Below are 19,834 nucleotides of genomic sequence, written 5' to 3'. Positions count from 1 at the left end.
ATGGCAAGCCGTTGCACAGGACTACATCCAGCATCTCTACGATCGTCTCCATGGGAGAATAGCAGCCTGCATTGCTGCGAAAGGTGGATATACTCTGTACTAGTGCCGACATTGTGCATGCTCTGTTGCCTGTGTCTATGTGCCTGTGGTTCTGTCAGTGTGATCATGTGATGTATCTGACCCCAGGAATGTGTCAATAAAGTTTCCCCTTCCTGGGACAATGAATTCACGGTGTTCTTATTTCAATTTCCAGGAGTGTATTCATTGTCAATAGCTGCAGCTGCAGTTATGATTGTACAATGTAACAATGCATATCATAATGCAAATCTGTCACTTCAGAAGACAATTTCAGCTTTTTTTGCATGTAAAAAATTAAAGTGCTTTTCAGTATTGTATATATAAGTTAACTTGAACATGAGTTCTATTTCTGTGGGTACATTATTTGTCTGAGGTACATCTCAATCCCCTTGTTCCACTCCATTCCACATCTACATTCATACTCTGCAAACTTCTGTGAAGTGCATGCCAGAGGGCACTTCCCATTGTACCAGTCATCAGGGCTGCTTCCCACTGCACTTATGTATGGAGTGCAGTGTTGTGCCAACACCCCTCTGAACAGACTTCACAAGCAACGGCCAGGCAGTCTAGCTAGCTATCTGTAAAGTTACGCTGCCAGGGCCACAATATTGCTTGAGGTGATGTGCACGAATCGTCTGCCGAGTCTGCGGCATTTGTGAGCTGAATTACTTAAGGCCGTGACCTGACAATGCACCATCTCTGTCCCTACCAAACCAAAGGCATAGCCCAGTCATAACAGAGATGGGTAACTCTACCATAACTATTCACCGCTCAGACCTAGCAGTACGTTGTCTTTGACTGCTATTGACACTGAGACGTACTCCGTGCCGGGCAATGGCCCAGTGTGTGTTACCCAGCCTGAACTATATCTAGCCATAATCTTAGCTAGCTGGGGTCTATGAGTCACCGATAGATCTGATGCTGCTGGTGCTTGAACTAGGGACAACCAGCTGGGGCGACGAACTAGGGACGACCAGCTGGGGCGACGAACTAGGGACGACCAGCTGGGGCAACATCCAGGGTGATTCCAACTGGCCTTTGGGTGTAGGGTTTGGGTTCATGGACAACGTACCACACACCTGACCATTCACAGTAGTGGCTTAGGAGAATGAATAGTTTCAGATATTATCATGAGCAGTTAAGCAGTATGTCACAAAGACAGGGTGAGTCCACTGAGAGTTTTGTGGACCAAATTAGGAAACTGAATGTCAGTATGTATGAGAGTAAGGAAATTTATGGCATGAATGTAGTCCTTCTGCTGGTGGACATTTTCAACTTATGTATCAAGAAAGGTGCAAGCAAAATTTCAAAAAGACTTAACAGTGTGCACAGGAATGGTAACAGCATTCAATAAAGTATTAGTGGTGTGCAGCTTGGCACAGTCATGTCAGTTAAATATCTAGGCAGAATGCTGCAAAGTTACATGTCATGGAATGAGCACGTAAGGTCAGTATTAGAGTAGGCAAGTGGTCAGCTTCAGTTTATTGAGAGAATTCTATGAAAGCATAGCTCATTTATGAAGAGACTACATTTTGAACACTTGTGCCACCCATTCTGGAGCACTGCTCAAGTGTTTGGGGCCTTCACCAGATCAGATTAAAGGAAGGCATTGAAGCAATTCAAAGATATGCTGCTAGATTTGTTACCAGTAGGTTTGATCAACATAGATGTATTACAGAAATGCTTCATGAACTCAAATGGGAAACACTGTTGAGGAAGTTTACAGAATTAGCGTTTGTGACACACTGCAGAACAATCCTACCCCTCCAACACACATCTCACATAAGGACTTTGAAGACATTATAAGAGAGACCAGGCCTCATAGGGAAGCATATAGACAGTCGAGCCATTTGCAAGTGGAAAAGGAAAGGGAATGACTAGCAATAGTACACCTCTGCCGTGCATCATACAGTGACTTGTGGAGTATGTATGTAGATGTTGATACAAGCATCAGAGTACTGTAGATATAATATCAGGAATGGTGGAAGAGCTACACACATAAAAAGTAGAATGAAGCCACAGGCCATACACCTAAATGAGTAATGCATTGCATAGATCTTTGAATAATGTACTCGAGTAATAGACTTGGAAACACTCGGGAGTGATTCTAGCAATGTAAAGACCTCAATACTTATTTACATGAAGTATTTTTTTTTAAGTCTACTTTACAGAAGTAGAGTGCAGTGGCTACTTCTACCTATTAATGTAAAACTGGTCTAGTTTCTCATCCCTGAAGGCTCTCCTTTATAAAATAATTTACAAAACACAGTGTATGAATAATGATTATGAGTGCCAGGAAAACGTAACACATTTTTGAACCATTTGAAGTATTCTGCACCATACAATATTATTATGCACAAGATCCATTAAACATTCATCAAATTAATTAATCCAGTCTACAGAGAAACTGTTTCATTTTTCACAAATAATGGCCATGATCCAGCAGTTGATATCTCAGATTCATTGTCATTTGGTCAGAACAATTTATGATGTCTGTCTTGGTCACCATCATGAGGGCTAGTCAAATATTTAATTAAAACTTTAAAAAAAGTTAAGCAATGAATTATTTGCCTTTTTGTAGTTAGTTAGCTGCTGTCCTGGTATGTATGAAATATGTAAGCCACAGTCCTGAAGCACTCTGCTAGAGGAGCCAAAACAAAATGGCACACCACATTGATAAAGTGGAGTATCATACCATAATTTTTTCACACATTTGAAGGAAAACAAAGTGACAAAATTCCATACAATCGTATAAAACTTTTTGAAAGATATAACCTGTTGTACAGTCAAATGGCAATTATATCTTAAAAAAAGTCGATACTGAGTTAGTGAAAGTGTATGGCAACAGTGCATCATCATGTTGTTGTTGCTGTGGTCTTCAGTCCTGACACTGGTTTGATGCAGCTCTCCATGCTACTCTATCCTGTGCAAGCTTCTTCATCTCCCAGTACGTACTGCAGCCTACATCCTTCTGAATCTGCTTAGTGTATTCATCTCTTGGTCTCCCTCTATGATTTTTACTCTCCAAACTGCCCTCCAATACTAAAATGGTGATCCCTTGATGCCTCAGAACATGTCCTACCAACTGATCCCTTCTTCTAGTCAAATTGTGCCACAAACTTCTCTTCTCCTCAATCTATTCAATACCTCCTCATTAGTTATGTGATCTACCCATCTAATCTTCAGCATTCTTCTGTAGCACCACATTTCACAAGCTTTTATTCCCTTCTTGTCCAAACTACTTATCGTCCATGTTTCACTTCCATACATGGCTATGCTCCACACAAATACTTTCAAAAACGATTTCCTGGCACTTAAATCTATACTCGATGTTAACAAATTTCTCTTCTTCAGAAACGCTTTCCTTGCCATTGCCAGTCTACATTTTATATCCTCTCTACTTCGACTATCATCAGTTATTTTGATTCCCAAATAGCAAAGCTCCTTTACTACTTTAAGTGTCTCATTTCCTAATCTAATTCCCTCAGCATCACCCAAGTTAACTCGACTACATTCCATTATCTTCATTTTGCTTTTGTTGATGTCCACCTTATATCCTCCTTTCAAGACACTGTCCATTCCATTCAACTGCTCTTCCAAGTCCTTTGCTGTCTCTGACAGAATTACAATGTCATCGGCAAATTTTAAAGTTATAATTTCTTCTCCATGGATTTTAATTCCTACTCCAAATTTTTCTTTTGTTTTGCTTTACTGCTTGCTCAATATACGGATTGAATAACATCAGGGAGAGGCTACAACCCTGCCTTACTCCCTTCCCAACCACTGCTTCCCTTTCATGTCCCTCGACTCTTATAACTGCCATCTGGTTTCTGTACAAATTGTAAATAGCTTTTCACTTTCTGTATTTCACCCCTGCCACCTTCAGAATATTTCACTCAACATTGTCAAAAGCTTTCTCTAAGTCTACAAATGCTAGAAACATAGGTTTGCCTTTTCTTAATCTTGCTGCTAAGATAAGTCGTAGGGTCAGTATTGCCTCATGTGTTCCAATATTTTTACGGAATCCAAACTGATGTTCCCCGAGGTCAGCTTCTACCAGTTTTTCCATTCGTCTGTAAAGAATTTGCGTTAGTATTTTGCAGCCGTGACTTATTAAACTGTTAGTTCAGTAATTTTCACATCTGTCAACACCTGTTTTCTTTGGGATTGGAATTATTATATTCTTCTTAAAGTCTGAGGGTATTTCGCCTGTCTCATACATCTTGCTCACCAGATGGTAGAGTTTTGTCAGGGCTGCCTCTCGCAAGGCTATCAGTAGTTCTAATGGAATGTTGTCTACTCCCGGGGCCTTGTTTCGACTTAGGTCTTTCAGTGCTCTGTCAAACTCTTCACGCAGTATCATATCTCCCATTTCATCTTCATCTATGTCCTCTTCCATTTCCATAATACTGCCCTCAAGTACATTGCCCTTGTATAGACCCTCTATATACTCCTTCCACCTTTCTGATTTCCCTTCATTGCTTAGAACTGGGTTTCCATCTGAGCTCTTGATATTCATACAAGTGGTTATCTTTTCTCCAAAGGTATCTTTAATTTTCCTGTAGGCAGTATCTATCTTACCCCCTAGTGAGATAAGCCTCTACATCCTTACATTTGTTCTCTAGCCATCCCTGCTTAGCCATTTTGCACTGCCTGTCGATCTCATTTTTGAGACGTTTGTATTCCTTTCTGCCTGCTTCACTCACTGCATTTTTATATTTTCTCCTTTCATCAATTAAATTCAATATTTCTTCTGTTACCCAAGGATTTCTACTAGTCCTTGTCTTTTTACCTACTTGATCCTCTGCTGCCTTCACTACTTCATCTCTCAAAGCTACCCATTCTTCTTCTACTGTATTTCTTTCCCCCATTCCTGTCAATTGTTCCCTTATGCTCTCTCTGAAACTTGCTACAACTTCTGGTTCTTTCAGTTTATTCAGGTCCCATCTCCTTAAATTCCCACCTTTTTGCAGTTTCTTTTAGTTTTAATCTACAGTTCATAACCAATAGATTGTGGTCAGAGTCCACATCTGCCCCTGGATATGTCTTACAATTTAAGACCTGGTTCCTAAATCTCTGTCTTACCATTATATAAACTATCTGGAGTGGTAACCCCTTGTTGTCCTGTTTTGCTCATTGTAAAGCTTGAGTCCAGAAAAAGTAGGACGAAATAACAAGACACATAGAAGAGGATACTTAATATATACAAAGCAGACTAATTATAGGAGGAGAGTTGCAAATGTAATTTTTTTTAGCCTCTGAATTATAGGCTACCCTGCATGACAGATTTGTTCTGCGGGAATAGCATCAACCTGCTTTATTGACCTGCTTTGCAGGGCAGCCTACATGTCAGGGGCAAGAAACTAATTTCCAGTCACGTATGTGTAAGCTGCCCTGCACAACAGTCGTGTTGTTTTGGAGTAGGATTGGCCTGCTTCTTCAAACCTAATATGTGGGGGCTGCACATGCAGGTGGGGATGAATGGATGGAGGCTGAATTGACAAAAGTATGAACAGAGGAGGAGCACGGGATGGAATGGATAGAGGGGAAGGGGGAGAGGGTTACAGACAGAGAGAGGGGCAAGAGGTGGGACAGAGAGAGGTGATAAGGGGATCGATAGGAAAAGGGGCAGGAAAGGAGGGGAAGGAGAGGGGGAGAGAAGCAGATAGATAGGGAGATGTGGAAGGAGGAAATGGATAGAGCGAGAGGGGCAGAAGGAGATGGATATGGAGAGGGGTTAGGAGGAGATGAATAGAGTGAAGTGGGAAGGAGGATGTGTAGGGAAAGTGGGGTGGAAGGCAATGGATAGGAAGTGGGGGCAGCTAGGTGTATGAAGAGAGGGGGTGGACAAAGAGAGAGAGTTGTGTGGAGGAGGAGATTGGCAGAGGGAGGAGGCTGATGAGATGGAGATAAATGGGAAGAGAGGGGAGGGAAGAAATGGTCGGAGAGAGATCGTATGGGTTAAGATGGACAGGAAGGGGTAATGGATAAAATGGGCAGAGGAAAGGGGTGAGGAGTGTTGTGAGAAGATGTACAAAGAGAGGTGGAGAAGGAGATAACCTAGAGAGAGGAGGATGAGGAATGGACAGAGTTTGGTGGAGGGGGGGGGGGGGGATTTAGAAGGCAGCTGGAAAGTGTATGTGCATAGTGGGCAGATGGAAAAGGAGAAGAGGGAAGGAGGGGATGGGGTAGAGAGGGGGGAGGAGGATATGGACAGAGGGGAGTGAGATGAAGATGTGGTCAGGAAAGGGTGCAGAGGAGATGGTCAGTGAATGGGCTGAAGAGGCAATGAAGAAGTTGGGAGGAGGAGATGAACTAATGGAGGTGGGAGGATAAGGTGAACAGAGGGATGGGGAAGAAGAAAAAAATGGTTCAAATGGCTATGAGCACTATGGACTTAACTTCTGAGGTCATCAGTCCCCTAGAACTTAGAACTACTTAAACCTAACTAACCTAAAGACATCATACACATCCATGGCCAAGGCAGGATTCAAACCTGTGACTGCAGCGGTTGCACGGGTTCTAGACTGTAGCGCTTAGAACTGCTCGGCAACCCCGGCTGGCTGGGGAAGAACAGAGTGATGGGTACAGTGGGGAGATGTGTGAGGTATAATGGTTGAAACATGTACACGGGCAAAGCTGCAGGGAGTAGGCTCTGTGTGTGTGTTCATATATATATATAGACACACACACACACACACACACACACACACACACACACACACACACACACACGCACACACACCTTCTCCCAGGCCCCTGGACCAAACTGGGCCAAACCTGACACACAAACTGTTTGCCCTGAGAGGACCAACATAGGGGGGCTTGTAACACTCTGTAATATTTATGGAGATACAGATGTGTGCTTGTTTCTAAGCCCCTGCCATATAGGCTGCTCTTCATAACAGGATAACAGGTGCGTTGCATAGGAATAATATCAGTTGACCTTATCGATCTGCTTTGCAGGGTAGCCTACACGTCAGGGACAAGAAATGATTTTCCAGCCCCTAGGAAGGAATGGTTTTCCAGCCCCCAGTGCATAGGCTGCCCAGAACAGCAGGAGTCATGTGTAGTAGTAGTAGTAGTAGTAGTAGTGTCATCCTGCTTTGCCTGGCAGCCTATATGACATAGGGAAAAAAAAGGGTTTCATGGCCTTGGTACATAGGCTGTGCTGAACAAAAGGGGTGTTATGCGTATAGTATCTGTCACTTTATTGGCCCCTTTTGCAGGGCTACACGTGTGAGCAGGCCTGTGGGAAGGTTGAGATGGATAGAGGAGGGGGTGGACAGGAAGGGTGGAAGTAGGAGAGGATGGGTAGTGAGAGGGGGCAGGAAGGTATGTAAATACAGAGAAGGAGGAAAAGGATGAGATGGACTGAAAGAGGGGAAGGGATGAACAGAGAGAGGGGGAGGATTAGATGTACAGGTACAGAACAAGGAGGTGATGGACAGAGAGAGAGGAAACAAAGAAATAATTCAGGCTTTTGTGATGGAGTAGTATTGGACCGCTTAACTGACCTGTTTTGCAAGGGCTACATGTGCGAATAGGCACAGCTCGGGAAGGTTGATGTGGATAGAGGGTGGAGGGGGCAGGGGGTGGGGAGGAACAGAAGAAGATTGGCAGAGAGAAAGGGGGAGGAGGAGATGAACAGAGAAAGTGTGGAGGAGACAACATGGAGATAGATGGGCAGAGGAGATGGACAAAATGTGGGATGGAGGAAGCTGCAAGAGGTGGGAAGGGTAGACAGATATTGGGCAGATGGGCTAGCAAGACGGGAGGGGGAGAGGGAAGGAGAAACAGGAAATGGACAGGGAGGCAGGTATGGTCGGAGAGAGGTGGCAGTGGAGATGGTCAAGGAGAAAGGGGAGGAGGAGAAGAAGAAGGAGAGTTGAACAATTTAAATTGGAAAGAACACTTAGAAAATGTTGTGGGGAAGGCAAACCAAAGACTGTGATTTATTGGGAGGGCACTTAGAAAATGTAACAGATCTACTAAAATAATTCCTTACACCATGCTTGTTTGTCCTCTTTTAGAATACTGCTGTGTGGTGTGGGATCCTTACCAGGTAGGATTAATGGATTACATCAAGAAAATTCAAAACGGGGAAGCACATTTCTATATTATTGCGAAATATGGGGGAGAGTGTCATTGACATGATCAGGATTTGGAATGGACATTATTAAAACAACAGCGTTTTCCACTGAGGTGAAACCTTCTCACAAAATTTCAATCACCAACTTTCTCCTCTGAATGCAAAAATATTTTGTTGACACTGACCTACACAGGGAGAAACGATCATCATAATAAAATAAGGGAAATCAGAGCTTGCATGGGAAGATATAGGTGTTTTTTTTTTTTTTTTTTTTTTTTTTTTCTGTGCGCTGTTCGAGATCAGAATAATACAGAGTTATTTTGAAGGTGGTTCAATGAACCCTGTGTGAGGCACTTAAGTGTGATTTGCAGAGTATCCATGTAGATGAAGATGTAGTGAGGAGATATGGATTGACAGATATGGTAGGAAGATGGGAACAGATTTACACGGGGGAGAAGAGGTGGACATGGCAAGGGGGAGGGGGATATGGATGGGAGAGGGGGCAGGATAAGATGAATAATGGGGGCTGGATAGAAGGAGATGAATAGGTAGGAGTGGGACAGAAGAGATGGACAGTGAGATGGGGGCTGGAGGACATGGACATCAGTTGAGGGGAGCAGGAAGAGATGATCAGAGAGGGGTGAGGAATATGTGGACGGAGGGAGGGAGAGAGTGAGGTGGACAGAGAGACAGGAGAGGGAGAGATGGGCAGGAAGAGGGTGGAAGAGGAGATGTGCCAAATATATGTGTAGAATGCATATGCTGATGAAGCTGTGGGGAAAAGGCTAGTCACCATGAAATGCTGGGTGTACCACTATGACCCCAGGACAAAGGATCAAAGTAGGCAACATGGCTTCACCACCACCATGAAGCATCACAGAAAGCTGTCCAAGAGGTTGTCTACACTCCATGCCCCAGCTCGTACTATCTAGAACACAGTAACACTTGCTGTTTTTAGACTATGAAATTTTGTCTTAGTTCCCATATTCTCCTGAAGTGGCATCCAGTGACTTCTTCCTCTTTTCTCAGATGAAGAAACCATTGGATGGCAAGCATTTGCAGAATGATGATAATGTTATTTTCTAGGTGGAATATTTCCTGATCAGCCAAAATGTAAACTTATGCAACCAAGATATCTGCCAAGTCATCCATAGTTGGGAAAATGTGTTGCATTGAAGGGTGAGTATATAGAGAAGGATTAAAGCCACACCAAGTTCCATGGTAACTGCTTTATTTTTTTTTTTTTTTTTTTTTTGAGGTAATAATTAAGTTGAATACCCCTCATAATAGATGTGTTGATGAAAGTTTATGGTTGTATAATAAGAAAGTATTCTTGCAGCTGTCTAACATTACCATCTTGCTCTGTTGAACAAAACACTGCACGACTCAGCACACCATCTCCCATACTTGTGTAAGCCAGCAACCTCACAGAGTAATTTGTAAACTTAAGGAGACCATGGAGGTAAGTATCAAGACTTGCAGTTCTCTTCACTTCACTCCCAGCAGCCCAAAGATCTATAACAAAGATTTAAAAAATTGCTGTTTATCAAAACAGCAATATAATCTACTGATTTACATTTTGTCATTAGAAAAAGAACTATTCATAACATTTTACATAAACTGGTATTACTTACTTCTTGCTATATTTCAGATTTATTTGCTACAGGTTGTTATGAATAGCTCAATTGTTTTCATATTTAATTCAATTAATTTTGTATGAATGTTATTTTTTTCATAAAATACTAAACCATAAAATCGTATATATGTATTCCCAGTGCTTGTTTCATTAAAAAAGAGGTTCTGATACTGTTGACTTTTCAGGGGGTGTTTTTGATATTTAAACTTATTAAAATGTTATGCTAACACTTTTCTGGGCATTTTAAAAGTGCAAATACAACATTTGTTTTGCATCACTTCAACTGCAGCAGAAGTTCTATTGGACGGCATCTTGCGCACGCTCGCGAGCCCCCCCCCCCTTCCCCCCCCCCCCCGCCCCCCCCCTCCCCCCCCCCCCCCCACACACACACACAGATGCTATTAGATCATGGTACATTTTCTCAATGCAATCCAGCACTAGCAGCGCTATATCCATTCCTTGTGATGTTGTAGCACCTTCTTTGACTCATCCCAAAAGCAGCCAGTGCCATCTAATGATAGTGTGTGCAAAGTGAAGAATTTTAGTGGGCCAAGATGGGACAGAAAGGGTATAGCACTGTGCAGATGGATAGACACAATGTCATTCAGTTAGGGGACAGAAGGAACCTGGCTGCTATTGAGCCAACACAAAGCCAGGCAACCACTCTAGGAACTTGTGCATGCACTTACTTACTGCACATTAAGGGACAGTGAAGGGAACAGCTGACTGGAAAAACTTTTGAGTCTACGCAAAACAGATCTGTGCTTCTGGAACGAGTGAGAAACTGTTCATAAATTTGGGGATATTTCTTTGTTTCCTAATATGGTAACAATCTGGCAGTATCAACTGCTGATTCCATCAACAAAACTGAATCACAACTGTAGCAGAATTGAAACAGACTACAGATAATTTTCAATTAAAACTATTTGGTCTCATTATTTGACCTCTAACCTTTGCATTGATTAACTAGCAACAAATTGCTGCAGTTACAAACTTAGAGTTGACTGGGTTGTTTTAATTCTTTTTATTGAGTGTGTGTATATAAAAGCAGTGTTGATGTGTTCCTGAGTTGCATCCAAAGTTATGTCATATAACTGTGTCATGTGGAATTACTGTGTTGCCATTCAGTGTTGTTTCACAATGCCAATAGTAAGGTATTTACATATATTTGTTTCAGATTGTGTCCACTCAGCACAACACAAGACATTTGACATTGTCCACATTTCCTGCTTGCATGTAAAGTAGCATTTCCACTAAATTACAAAGGAAACTGTGTTTAGAATGTGAACATGGCTGAGACATGCCATTCCAGATACAGCTAATGGTGTTTTTGTGATGTCAGCATTACTAGAGTTTATAATTATCATTCCATGGTTAAAACAATGACCTAGGGCTGTGAACACAGACTTGCATGGATCTGTGACCGAAAGAGGTGTTAGTCAAATTTGAATGTGCAGTCTAGTACATAACATTTTCTCCCTTCACACCTGTCTGAAGTATTTGTCCCATTACATTTTTCAGAAGCTTGCTAATTTTGTTACCCAAAATTCTTTTTCCCACAATAATTAACCTGGAATAGAGATAATAGTTTTATTCAGCAGTGTCACATTTTCTAATATTTTTGTGCAACAAATTGAACCAAAAAGACGAACTTTGGAGAGATTATCAATGTGATACATCAGTTAAATTGCATATTTTTGTTGTACACAAGCATAAACACGAAAACAGCCAAATCTGTGCTTTAGCTTCACAAACATGTAAATCAACATGGTGCCTCCTTGGTTTGCTTCTATCAGTAAATCACAGCACAGGGCACTTGATGTCATGCAGACATGTTTCTGGCAGTAAAACAGGACACTAAGAATGATTATTTCCTTATTTATTCAGTATCATTTTTACTACTGAATGCAGTTAGACTGAGGTCTAGGTAATTTTGAAAGGTAATCAATTGGTTGTGAGTTGGTGAAACTGATAAATGTGATTTCATAAGTGATTGCTTATACTACTCGTGCAACATGATATAAATTCTTCTGGCTGTCATATGTGACAACTGTGATGTTTCTGTCACATCAAGTATCCTGGCAGATCTTGGCTAGCATACAATACATTTATGTTTGAAGTCCCATATTTGGTGGTCATCTTATTTATACTTAACGCACTACAAAACTATGTAATTTAATTGATGAACCACATAAAAACTCTACAAAATACTTCATTTTTGTTTTATTTGTTGTACAAAAGTACTAGGAAATGTAATATAAGTGATTAAAACTGTTACTGGAATGGAGTTCATGGAAGTAGGATATTTTTGTTTGACATCATATCATAGGTCATTGTATGGGTAATGAACATTCGTTGTAAGGTGGGAGAAAGAAGTCAAAATCCAATTTCAACTTTCAGTAACCATCAGCTGTGAATATTAGGAAAATATTTATGTGGAAAAAGGCCAAATTTTGTTACACTTTGTAAAAATGACTAATTTAGCTATACTGTGCTAAAAACCACCAATTCCACATTTTTATTTATTTATTTATTTTTTTTTTTTGAAAGATTTTTGTCCCCATATATGGAAGTAAGAGTGAAAGATGCATTTCTATTCTGCAGAATATATTTAGTAAGCATGCTAGTGGAGTAGAAGGTTCCTTAGTTCCTGAACTTAGTATTGTGAGTGATAGAAAAAATAGCGTTGGCCATTCTTGACTTTTCATAACCCATTTTATTCCGTACACTCTACAGTTCTCATACTTTAAAGACATAAAAGAGCACATTAACTGTTGCAGTTTATGCTACATTAAAGTGGAAGCATTACATTGTTTTGAATTATGCTTTGCCACAAAACAGGCTATTAACTATATAGATTCAAATTAGGTTTGGTGCTAGTAGTGAATTTAATGAGTAAAAGGACGAGAATGGAGAAGATAAATTACTACATTTGTCAAAATTTGGACAGAAAAATCTTTTTTTCCCTATGTTTGCATGTTCTTATAGGAATTACAGGTAACAATGTCTGCCCTGCCCCCCGCAGCTGAGTGGTCAGCATGACAGAATGTCAATCCTAAGGGCCCGGGTTTGATTCCCAGTGGGGTCAGAGATTTTCTCCCCTCAGGGACTGGGTGGTGTGTTGTCCTAATCATCATCATTTCCTCCCCATTGACGCACAAGTCAGCGAAGTGGCGCCAAATCAAATGACTTGCACACAGCGAATGGTTTACCCGACGGGAGGCCCTTGTCACATGACATTTATGTTTACATTTTACAGGTAACAATGATACAAGACCAAGAAATGTATCTGGACTTAATGGAGATTTATGCAGTATATGTAAATCTGAGGATTATATAGTTCCTGGCAAATGAAAAAGTCATGCTCTTTCCCATTATATGAGAGATCATCATGTTATGCATTTCTGTATTTCTATGTTCTAAAACAATTAAAAAGATGATATATATTATGATTACTACCTCATTTACGTAGGCTACAAAAGATATGCACAAATATATTATATGTAGCTTACTGGAATCACTGATGACAGGCTTGTAAATAACTTTATAGCCTTGTATGACTCCCCCATGGTGTTGTACTGGTGGTGGAGTCCAGTTCACTTTCATGCTCTGTGATGACAAGGGAAAGCAACTTACATTTTGTGGCGCAGCATCTGGAACTATACAAAATAGAACATTAGCTATGCTTTATTCTTATCTGTTTCATTTAGTTTATAACGAGACTGAAAATTTTTTATAAGAATAAAAAAGTTTATTTCAGTGTTCGAATTTTGACTCAGTGTATAACTTATCAGGAGATTCCTTATAACAAACACAGGTGGTTGTAGTATTGTTTTGGAGCTTTGTGATATGTGCCCAACTTAATATTATAATTTTTTCCCTTTCTTGATGCTGCTGTTTATGTCCCCATTCTGGTTACTGGTCTGATGTGGCCTCTACACCAGTCTCAACTGTGCTAGCCTTGTGTTGTGTAACTACTGCAACCTACTCCCATTTGAATGTTGTCACTGTAGGAAAACCTTAGTCTCCATCTACAGTTATTACATATTCCCCTTTAATCATTCAAATTCCATATATCATGTGTTATCCAAGTATGTTTTTGCTTATTTGATCCTCTGTTGCCTTCACTATTTCACAACTTTAATCTATCTTCTGTTTTTATTGTGTCAGTCATTTCCTATTGCTTCCACATACTCAGCCATCTTTCATGATTCTTAAACTGAGGTTTTACATTGAATACAGTGTCCTCCATGCAAAATTGTACTAGCACCTTCCCTTTTCATCCCCTTTTCCTTTCTTCTTCTCATCCTTACCCTATCAAATTCCATTCCCCCATCATAATTAAATTGGCCTCCCCTAACAAATTAAATATTTGTTACCACAGGATATATCATTTCAAATGCTTCATCACCTTTGGAAGCAGGAGGCATGAACGTGTGCTATGTGGGTGGGTGATGCCTTTATATAAAGGTTGTAAATTTTAAGTTGACAAACCAGAATGACTCGAAAAATAAGCGTCACACAACAAGATGTGTAGAATCCAAAATTGATTATTTTCGAGGGGGACATCTGCTGGTGCTAAAATTAGCCTGCCACACCAGTGCCCTGGGGGTGGGGTGGGAGGCAACTTTAAAATTTCAAATGGGCACCCCCCATTTTTTATTGCAGAATCAGATTCTACATAAAAAACTATGTACATTTCGTCTTAAGCATTTGTTTTGATTCTTGGTAGCTGGGACTGTAATTCAAGAAAATCCATGTTCTCATTTTTGCATGGAAAATGATTATAGATAAAGAAAAATTACTTATTTACTTCATAAATTTTAATTGACTAAAACTAAAACTCTCCCTCTCTCCCCATAGGGTGGGGTTTGAGAGAGACAAATTAGAGTTTTACAAATGTTGACCCAAATATTATTTTTTCCCACAGATTTGGATAAGTTTTGTTTGTTTCGTGGTCATGAGGCCACATAACTTTTAATTACGAAACAAATCATCTGACTAGCTAACTAACCAACCAAACATCCTACTTACTAATGAGTGAACTCATTAACTCACAGAGTAAACAAAATAAAAGACTAACTGAGGAAAAGACTAACCCATTCACCAACTAAAGATGAACTTATCCCATTTGAGATTTGGTGGTCCTGAAAAGGAATGATTGGTTTCGTGTTATTGTTAATTATTTGCAAATACTAGCAAGTAAATGAATTTCAGGGTGCTTGTTTCCAGTGAGACCCCTTGCCTCTCACTTTCAGACTTCTTGTTGTCCATAAATCTCTTGCATCTCACCATTTTATGAAATCAAATGTTCAAAGAGATGACCTCCAACTTTGATGCATTTATTGACTTGACCTGTAAATCCCTGCACATATCTTGATATCATGTCTGGTGTAATGGCAGTGCAAACATCTCTTACTCTTTGGATCATGCTTTCATGAGTGTTAGGTGTTTCCTGATAACGATATCTTTTAGATAAACCAATAAGAAAAAATCTGGCAAGGTAAGGTCAGGCGATCTGGTTGGCCAATTCACAGGACCAGCCTTGCCGATCCAGTGACCATGGTAAAGTCAATCTAGTATATCATGCACTACTAATGAATAATGCACTAGACAACCATCATGTTGAAACCACATGTTTTGTCAAAGTTTGATGCTCAGGTCTTCAAGTAGATCTGGCAGTTCATTTTCAAGTAGGTTTCAATATCTGTTGCCATTCAAATTACCATTGATAACATATGGACTGATCAGTTTATTGCCAATTATACCACACCAAACATTAACTGACCAAGGTCGCTGATGGCTGACTTCTCGAATCCAATGTGTTGTTGTTGGTTGTTGTGGGGAAGGAGACCAGACAGCGAGGTCATCGGTCTCATCGGATTAGGGAAGGATGGGGAAGGAAGTCGGCCGTGCCCTTTGAAAGGAACCATCCCGGCATTTACCTGGAGAGATTTAGGTAAATCACGGAAAACCTAAATCAGGATGGCCGGACGCGGGATTGAACCGTCGTCCTCCCGAATGCGAGTTCAGTGTCAAATCACTGTGCCACCTCGCTCAGTCGAATCCAATGTGGTTTCTGTTCACTCCAGTAATGCATGTTATGGCAATTAACTTCGCTGTGGTTTGTGAATGTTGCCTCATTGGAGAAAAGTCAATGTTTGAATCCGCTGACCTGCCCAGTGACAAAATGTTAGATGGTTTTGGAAGTCATTGCCATGTAGTTCCTGATGCATGGATACCGGGTATGGATGAAATTTGTGGAGCTTCAGGATTTTCCAAACACTCATGTGTGAAATTCCTGATTCCCTTGATATTCCTCTTGTGCTCGCATCTGGATTATGAGCCACAGTGGCTAGCACTGCCAATTGATTGTTTTCTCCACAAACAGTAGCTGCACAGATTCTTTTTTGTGGTTCACACTACCTTCTGCAGAAAATTGTTTAATAACTCGCACAAAAGAGGACCGTGATCATACTTGGCCAGGAAAACGCGGTGCATAAAGCATGACTGCATCATCAAAATTTCTCCTACTTTCTCCATAAATGTAGACCATCTCAATTTTCTCTTCCACAGGCATATGCCACATATTAATCTCAAGAGAGGAAAGATAAGGGGCATCGAGAAAGGCAGGGTTAGAATTTCTATGAGCGAGAAGCAGCCCACTTGGCGTAATTCCACCTAGCAATACTAACTCCACATCAAATGTGACTGGTAGCAAGCAAAATCCATGAAAGAAGTTGCACAAGTTAATCAAACATAAGTCACTCAAAATACAATCCTTATAAACGATGTATTGCTGTCTGAATGCTCAGACGGGTAAAAGTTAAAGTGCATTTACGACATTAATACTTATTATTTCTGAAGTCCTATCTTACAACAAGCAAGGGCGAATTTCTCATCCCTGCGCTACCTATTGGTGGCATTCCGAAACATTACACTGCTCATCAGCAAGGGCTAGATAAGAGCATCGATTATCAATCAGGGCTAAGTGGGATATTGATTATATAACAGCCAAGATATTCCAAAATAAAATAAAGGTGTGAACAATATGATTTAAGTCAATAAGTTTCTGAATGTCATTTTCTATGTTTTTCCACCCGAAACTAAAAGACTCAAACTAAGAAAGCACCTCAGTTGTGAGACTTTTCGAGAAACAATGGTGATTACTCCAAATCTAATAAAAAATTAGGTTCGTGAGCCAGTTAGTTTTTTACTTAATGAGTTTAATCATTAGTAAGTAGGATGTTTGGTTAGTTAGTTAGCTAGTTAGATGATTTGTTTGATAATTAAAAGTTGTGTGGCCTCATAACCACAAAACAAACAAAACTTATCCAAATCTGTGGAAAACAATAATATTTGTGTCAACATTTGTAAAACTCTCCAAACCCCACCCAATGGAGAGAGAGACGGAGAGTTTTAGTTTGAGTGAATCAAAATTTACAAAGTAAATAAGTATTTTTTATTTTTACATAACCATTTTCCATGCAAAAATGAGAACATGGATGTTCTTGAATTACAGCGCCAGCTACCAAGAATCAAAGCAAATGTTTAAGACAAAATGTACATGGTTTTTATGTAGAATCTGATTCTGCGATAAAAAATGGGGATTCCCATTTGAAATTTGAAAGCTGCTTTCTGCCCCACCCCCAGGAGGCTGGGGAGGTGGGCTAAATTTAGCACCAGCAGATGTTCCCCTCAAAAATAATCAACTTTGGATTCTACATATTTTTTCATGTGAAGCTTATGTTTTGAGTTATTCTGGTTTGTTAACTTAAAATTTACACCTTGTATATCTCACCTGTAATAGAGCAGTCACTACATTGTTCACAGTAGCTTACCCACATTTGTATTTTTTCCCCTTTGTTACAATTTGAAGATGTATCATTTTCTCTCCCCAACAGCCTGAAGTTGGGTTTTGTTGTCTCTCAGAGCAGAAGTGATCATTCTTGGGATGGGCTGCTGAGTTTAAGAAGATTCTGCACCTGGTTCCTAAAAGCTAATTGCACCTGGTTCCTAAAAGCTAATTGCAGAATTGCTAATGCTCTAATTTTGTTTGGAAGTTATTTCTTAGAGTTGTTAAATATGCCTTGGTCACACCTTAAGGTAAAAAAAAAAAAAAGAATAATCATATAATGTAATAAGAGACTCAGTGTTCTAAATCACATTGATAATGTAAATGTAAGTCGCTAGTGAAGCACTTCTGAAAAACTCATTATCCCATGTAAAGTGGTTTTTATTTGTTTGTTTCACATTAAATAGTTCCATGCTGCAGGAAAATCACTTATTTCAAGAAACTTGATGTAACTGTAAACACAAATATAAAAAAGGACTGTAGGCTAGTTCAGCAGTTACAGAAACAAGCCTCATTAGGCATCTACAATGGAAAGAGAAGGAGTTAATGTGACTTCTTAATCCTATGTGACAATTAGAATTAAATGTAATTGACCTCCTTCCCGTGTTGTAGCAGTGACAGCAGATGATTTTGGTCCAGGCCCCATACTGTTGAATGCCTGAACATACACATCATATCTTGTGAACTTTTTAAGCTGCTTTAATCGTGCCTCAGTAGTCATTAGACCTCTTACCTGGAAACATGAAATGTTATTGTAGCACTGGTATGAGTTCTTAGCTATTACTACAGTTCCTGACTTTCAAAAGATTGTGCTTGTTTTTACTAACCAGATGTGTGTTTGTACTATTTGTGTCCAATGGAGCCATTCCGTGAATATTCCAATGTACAATGTATCCAAGTATATTTCCATTCCAAGTGTCAGGTGGTGGAGGCTACTTAAATAAAAAAGGACACCATGAGTCACAATATTCTTTTTTGAACATAATACAATCAGTATTCTCAGAAAAAATACTAGAGAACGGAGCATATGTGTGCATTAAGAATATTTGACCATTCTGTGCAGCCACAAGAAGAAACATGAACACTAAAGAACTATTCCTGTAGCTCAAACAAATCTTCAGAGAATATATTTAGTAACTACATACTGATAAAATTTCCTTAAAATCCAATTGAGAGGGAGAAGATTAATGATGAACACACAGTGTGTTCTAGGAGGAATATAGGCATGTATAGGTGACTTACAGAGAACCATATCTTAAATTGCATAGTAAGATTTTAAAGGGTAAATAATAAACATGGTATGGGGAAAAGACGGTTTTAAAAAAATCAGTTTCATCTGTGGCAGTAAAATTTGAACTACTGGGGGAATCATTCGCAGCATTTCAGGGTTTGCAAAAGTTTTAAACAAGTACCGGTATCTTTAAACAAGTTGTGAACATAAGAATTGGTTAATTTATTTCTCCATAGTTCAGTTCATTTGCAAGCTTAAGATAGAATGGCCTAAAGTGGTTGCTTCTGCATATTAATGGACAACTTCACTCTCTCCCATGAAGATTCTTCTTCACGCTGAGATTTATGAAACACTATGTGTGAATGAATGAGTGAACATCAGGCTTTCATGAAACTGGCTCTCATTTAAAATACCATCAAAATACACAGCTTCAAATGATTCCAACTTATGGTATGATTTCCTGATGACAGTCATGTATATAAAACTTATACCCTGAAGCAGCAAAGAAATTGGTATACGCATGCATATTCAAATACAGAGATATGTAAACATGCAGAATATAGTGTTCCTTTTGGTAATGCCTATACAAGACAACAGGTGTCTGTCACAGTTGTTAGATCAGTTACTGCTGCTACAATGGCAGGTTATAAAGATTTAAGTGAGTTTGAAGGTGGTGTTATAGTTGGTAACACACAAGTGATGGGACACAGATCCCGCATATATTAAGGATTGGGGAGGGGATTTTCCTGTACAACCATTTCACAAGTGTACTGTAAATATCAGGAATCCAGTAAAACATAAAATCGCTGCAGCCGGAAAAATGTCCTGCAAGAACGGGACCAATGACAACTGAAGAGATTCTTTCATCATGACAGAAGTGCAATCCTTTCGCAAACTGCTGCAGATTTCAGTGCTGGGCCATTAACAAGTGTCAGTGTGCAA

The 19,834-nt window shown here is 39.9% G+C and overlaps 1 protein-coding gene across 1 annotated transcript in view; it reads right to left on the bottom strand.

The window, feature by feature from the left end:
• LOC126456738 (Down syndrome cell adhesion molecule-like protein Dscam2) overlaps positions 1–19,834 on the bottom strand; it is a 427,689-nt gene that overhangs the window by 104,286 nt on the left and 303,569 nt on the right. The window contains exons 20-23 of the mRNA XM_050092487.1: positions 18,489–18,593; positions 18,256–18,394; positions 13,319–13,465; positions 9,524–9,685 (exon numbers count right to left, since the gene is read on the bottom strand). Of these exons, the coding sequence (XP_049948444.1) occupies positions 9,524–9,685; positions 13,319–13,465; positions 18,256–18,394; positions 18,489–18,593 (553 nt within the window). The remainder of the gene's footprint in view (positions 1–9,523; positions 9,686–13,318; positions 13,466–18,255; positions 18,395–18,488; positions 18,594–19,834) is intronic.

This window comes from Schistocerca serialis, chromosome 1 (assembly GCF_023864345.2).
Source record: "Schistocerca serialis cubense isolate TAMUIC-IGC-003099 chromosome 1, iqSchSeri2.2, whole genome shotgun sequence".
In the NCBI taxonomy this organism is placed as follows: Eukaryota; Metazoa; Arthropoda; class Insecta; order Orthoptera; family Acrididae; genus Schistocerca; species Schistocerca serialis.
Note: the sequence above shows the minus strand (reverse complement) of the source record. Positions and strands in the feature narration are given on the sequence as shown.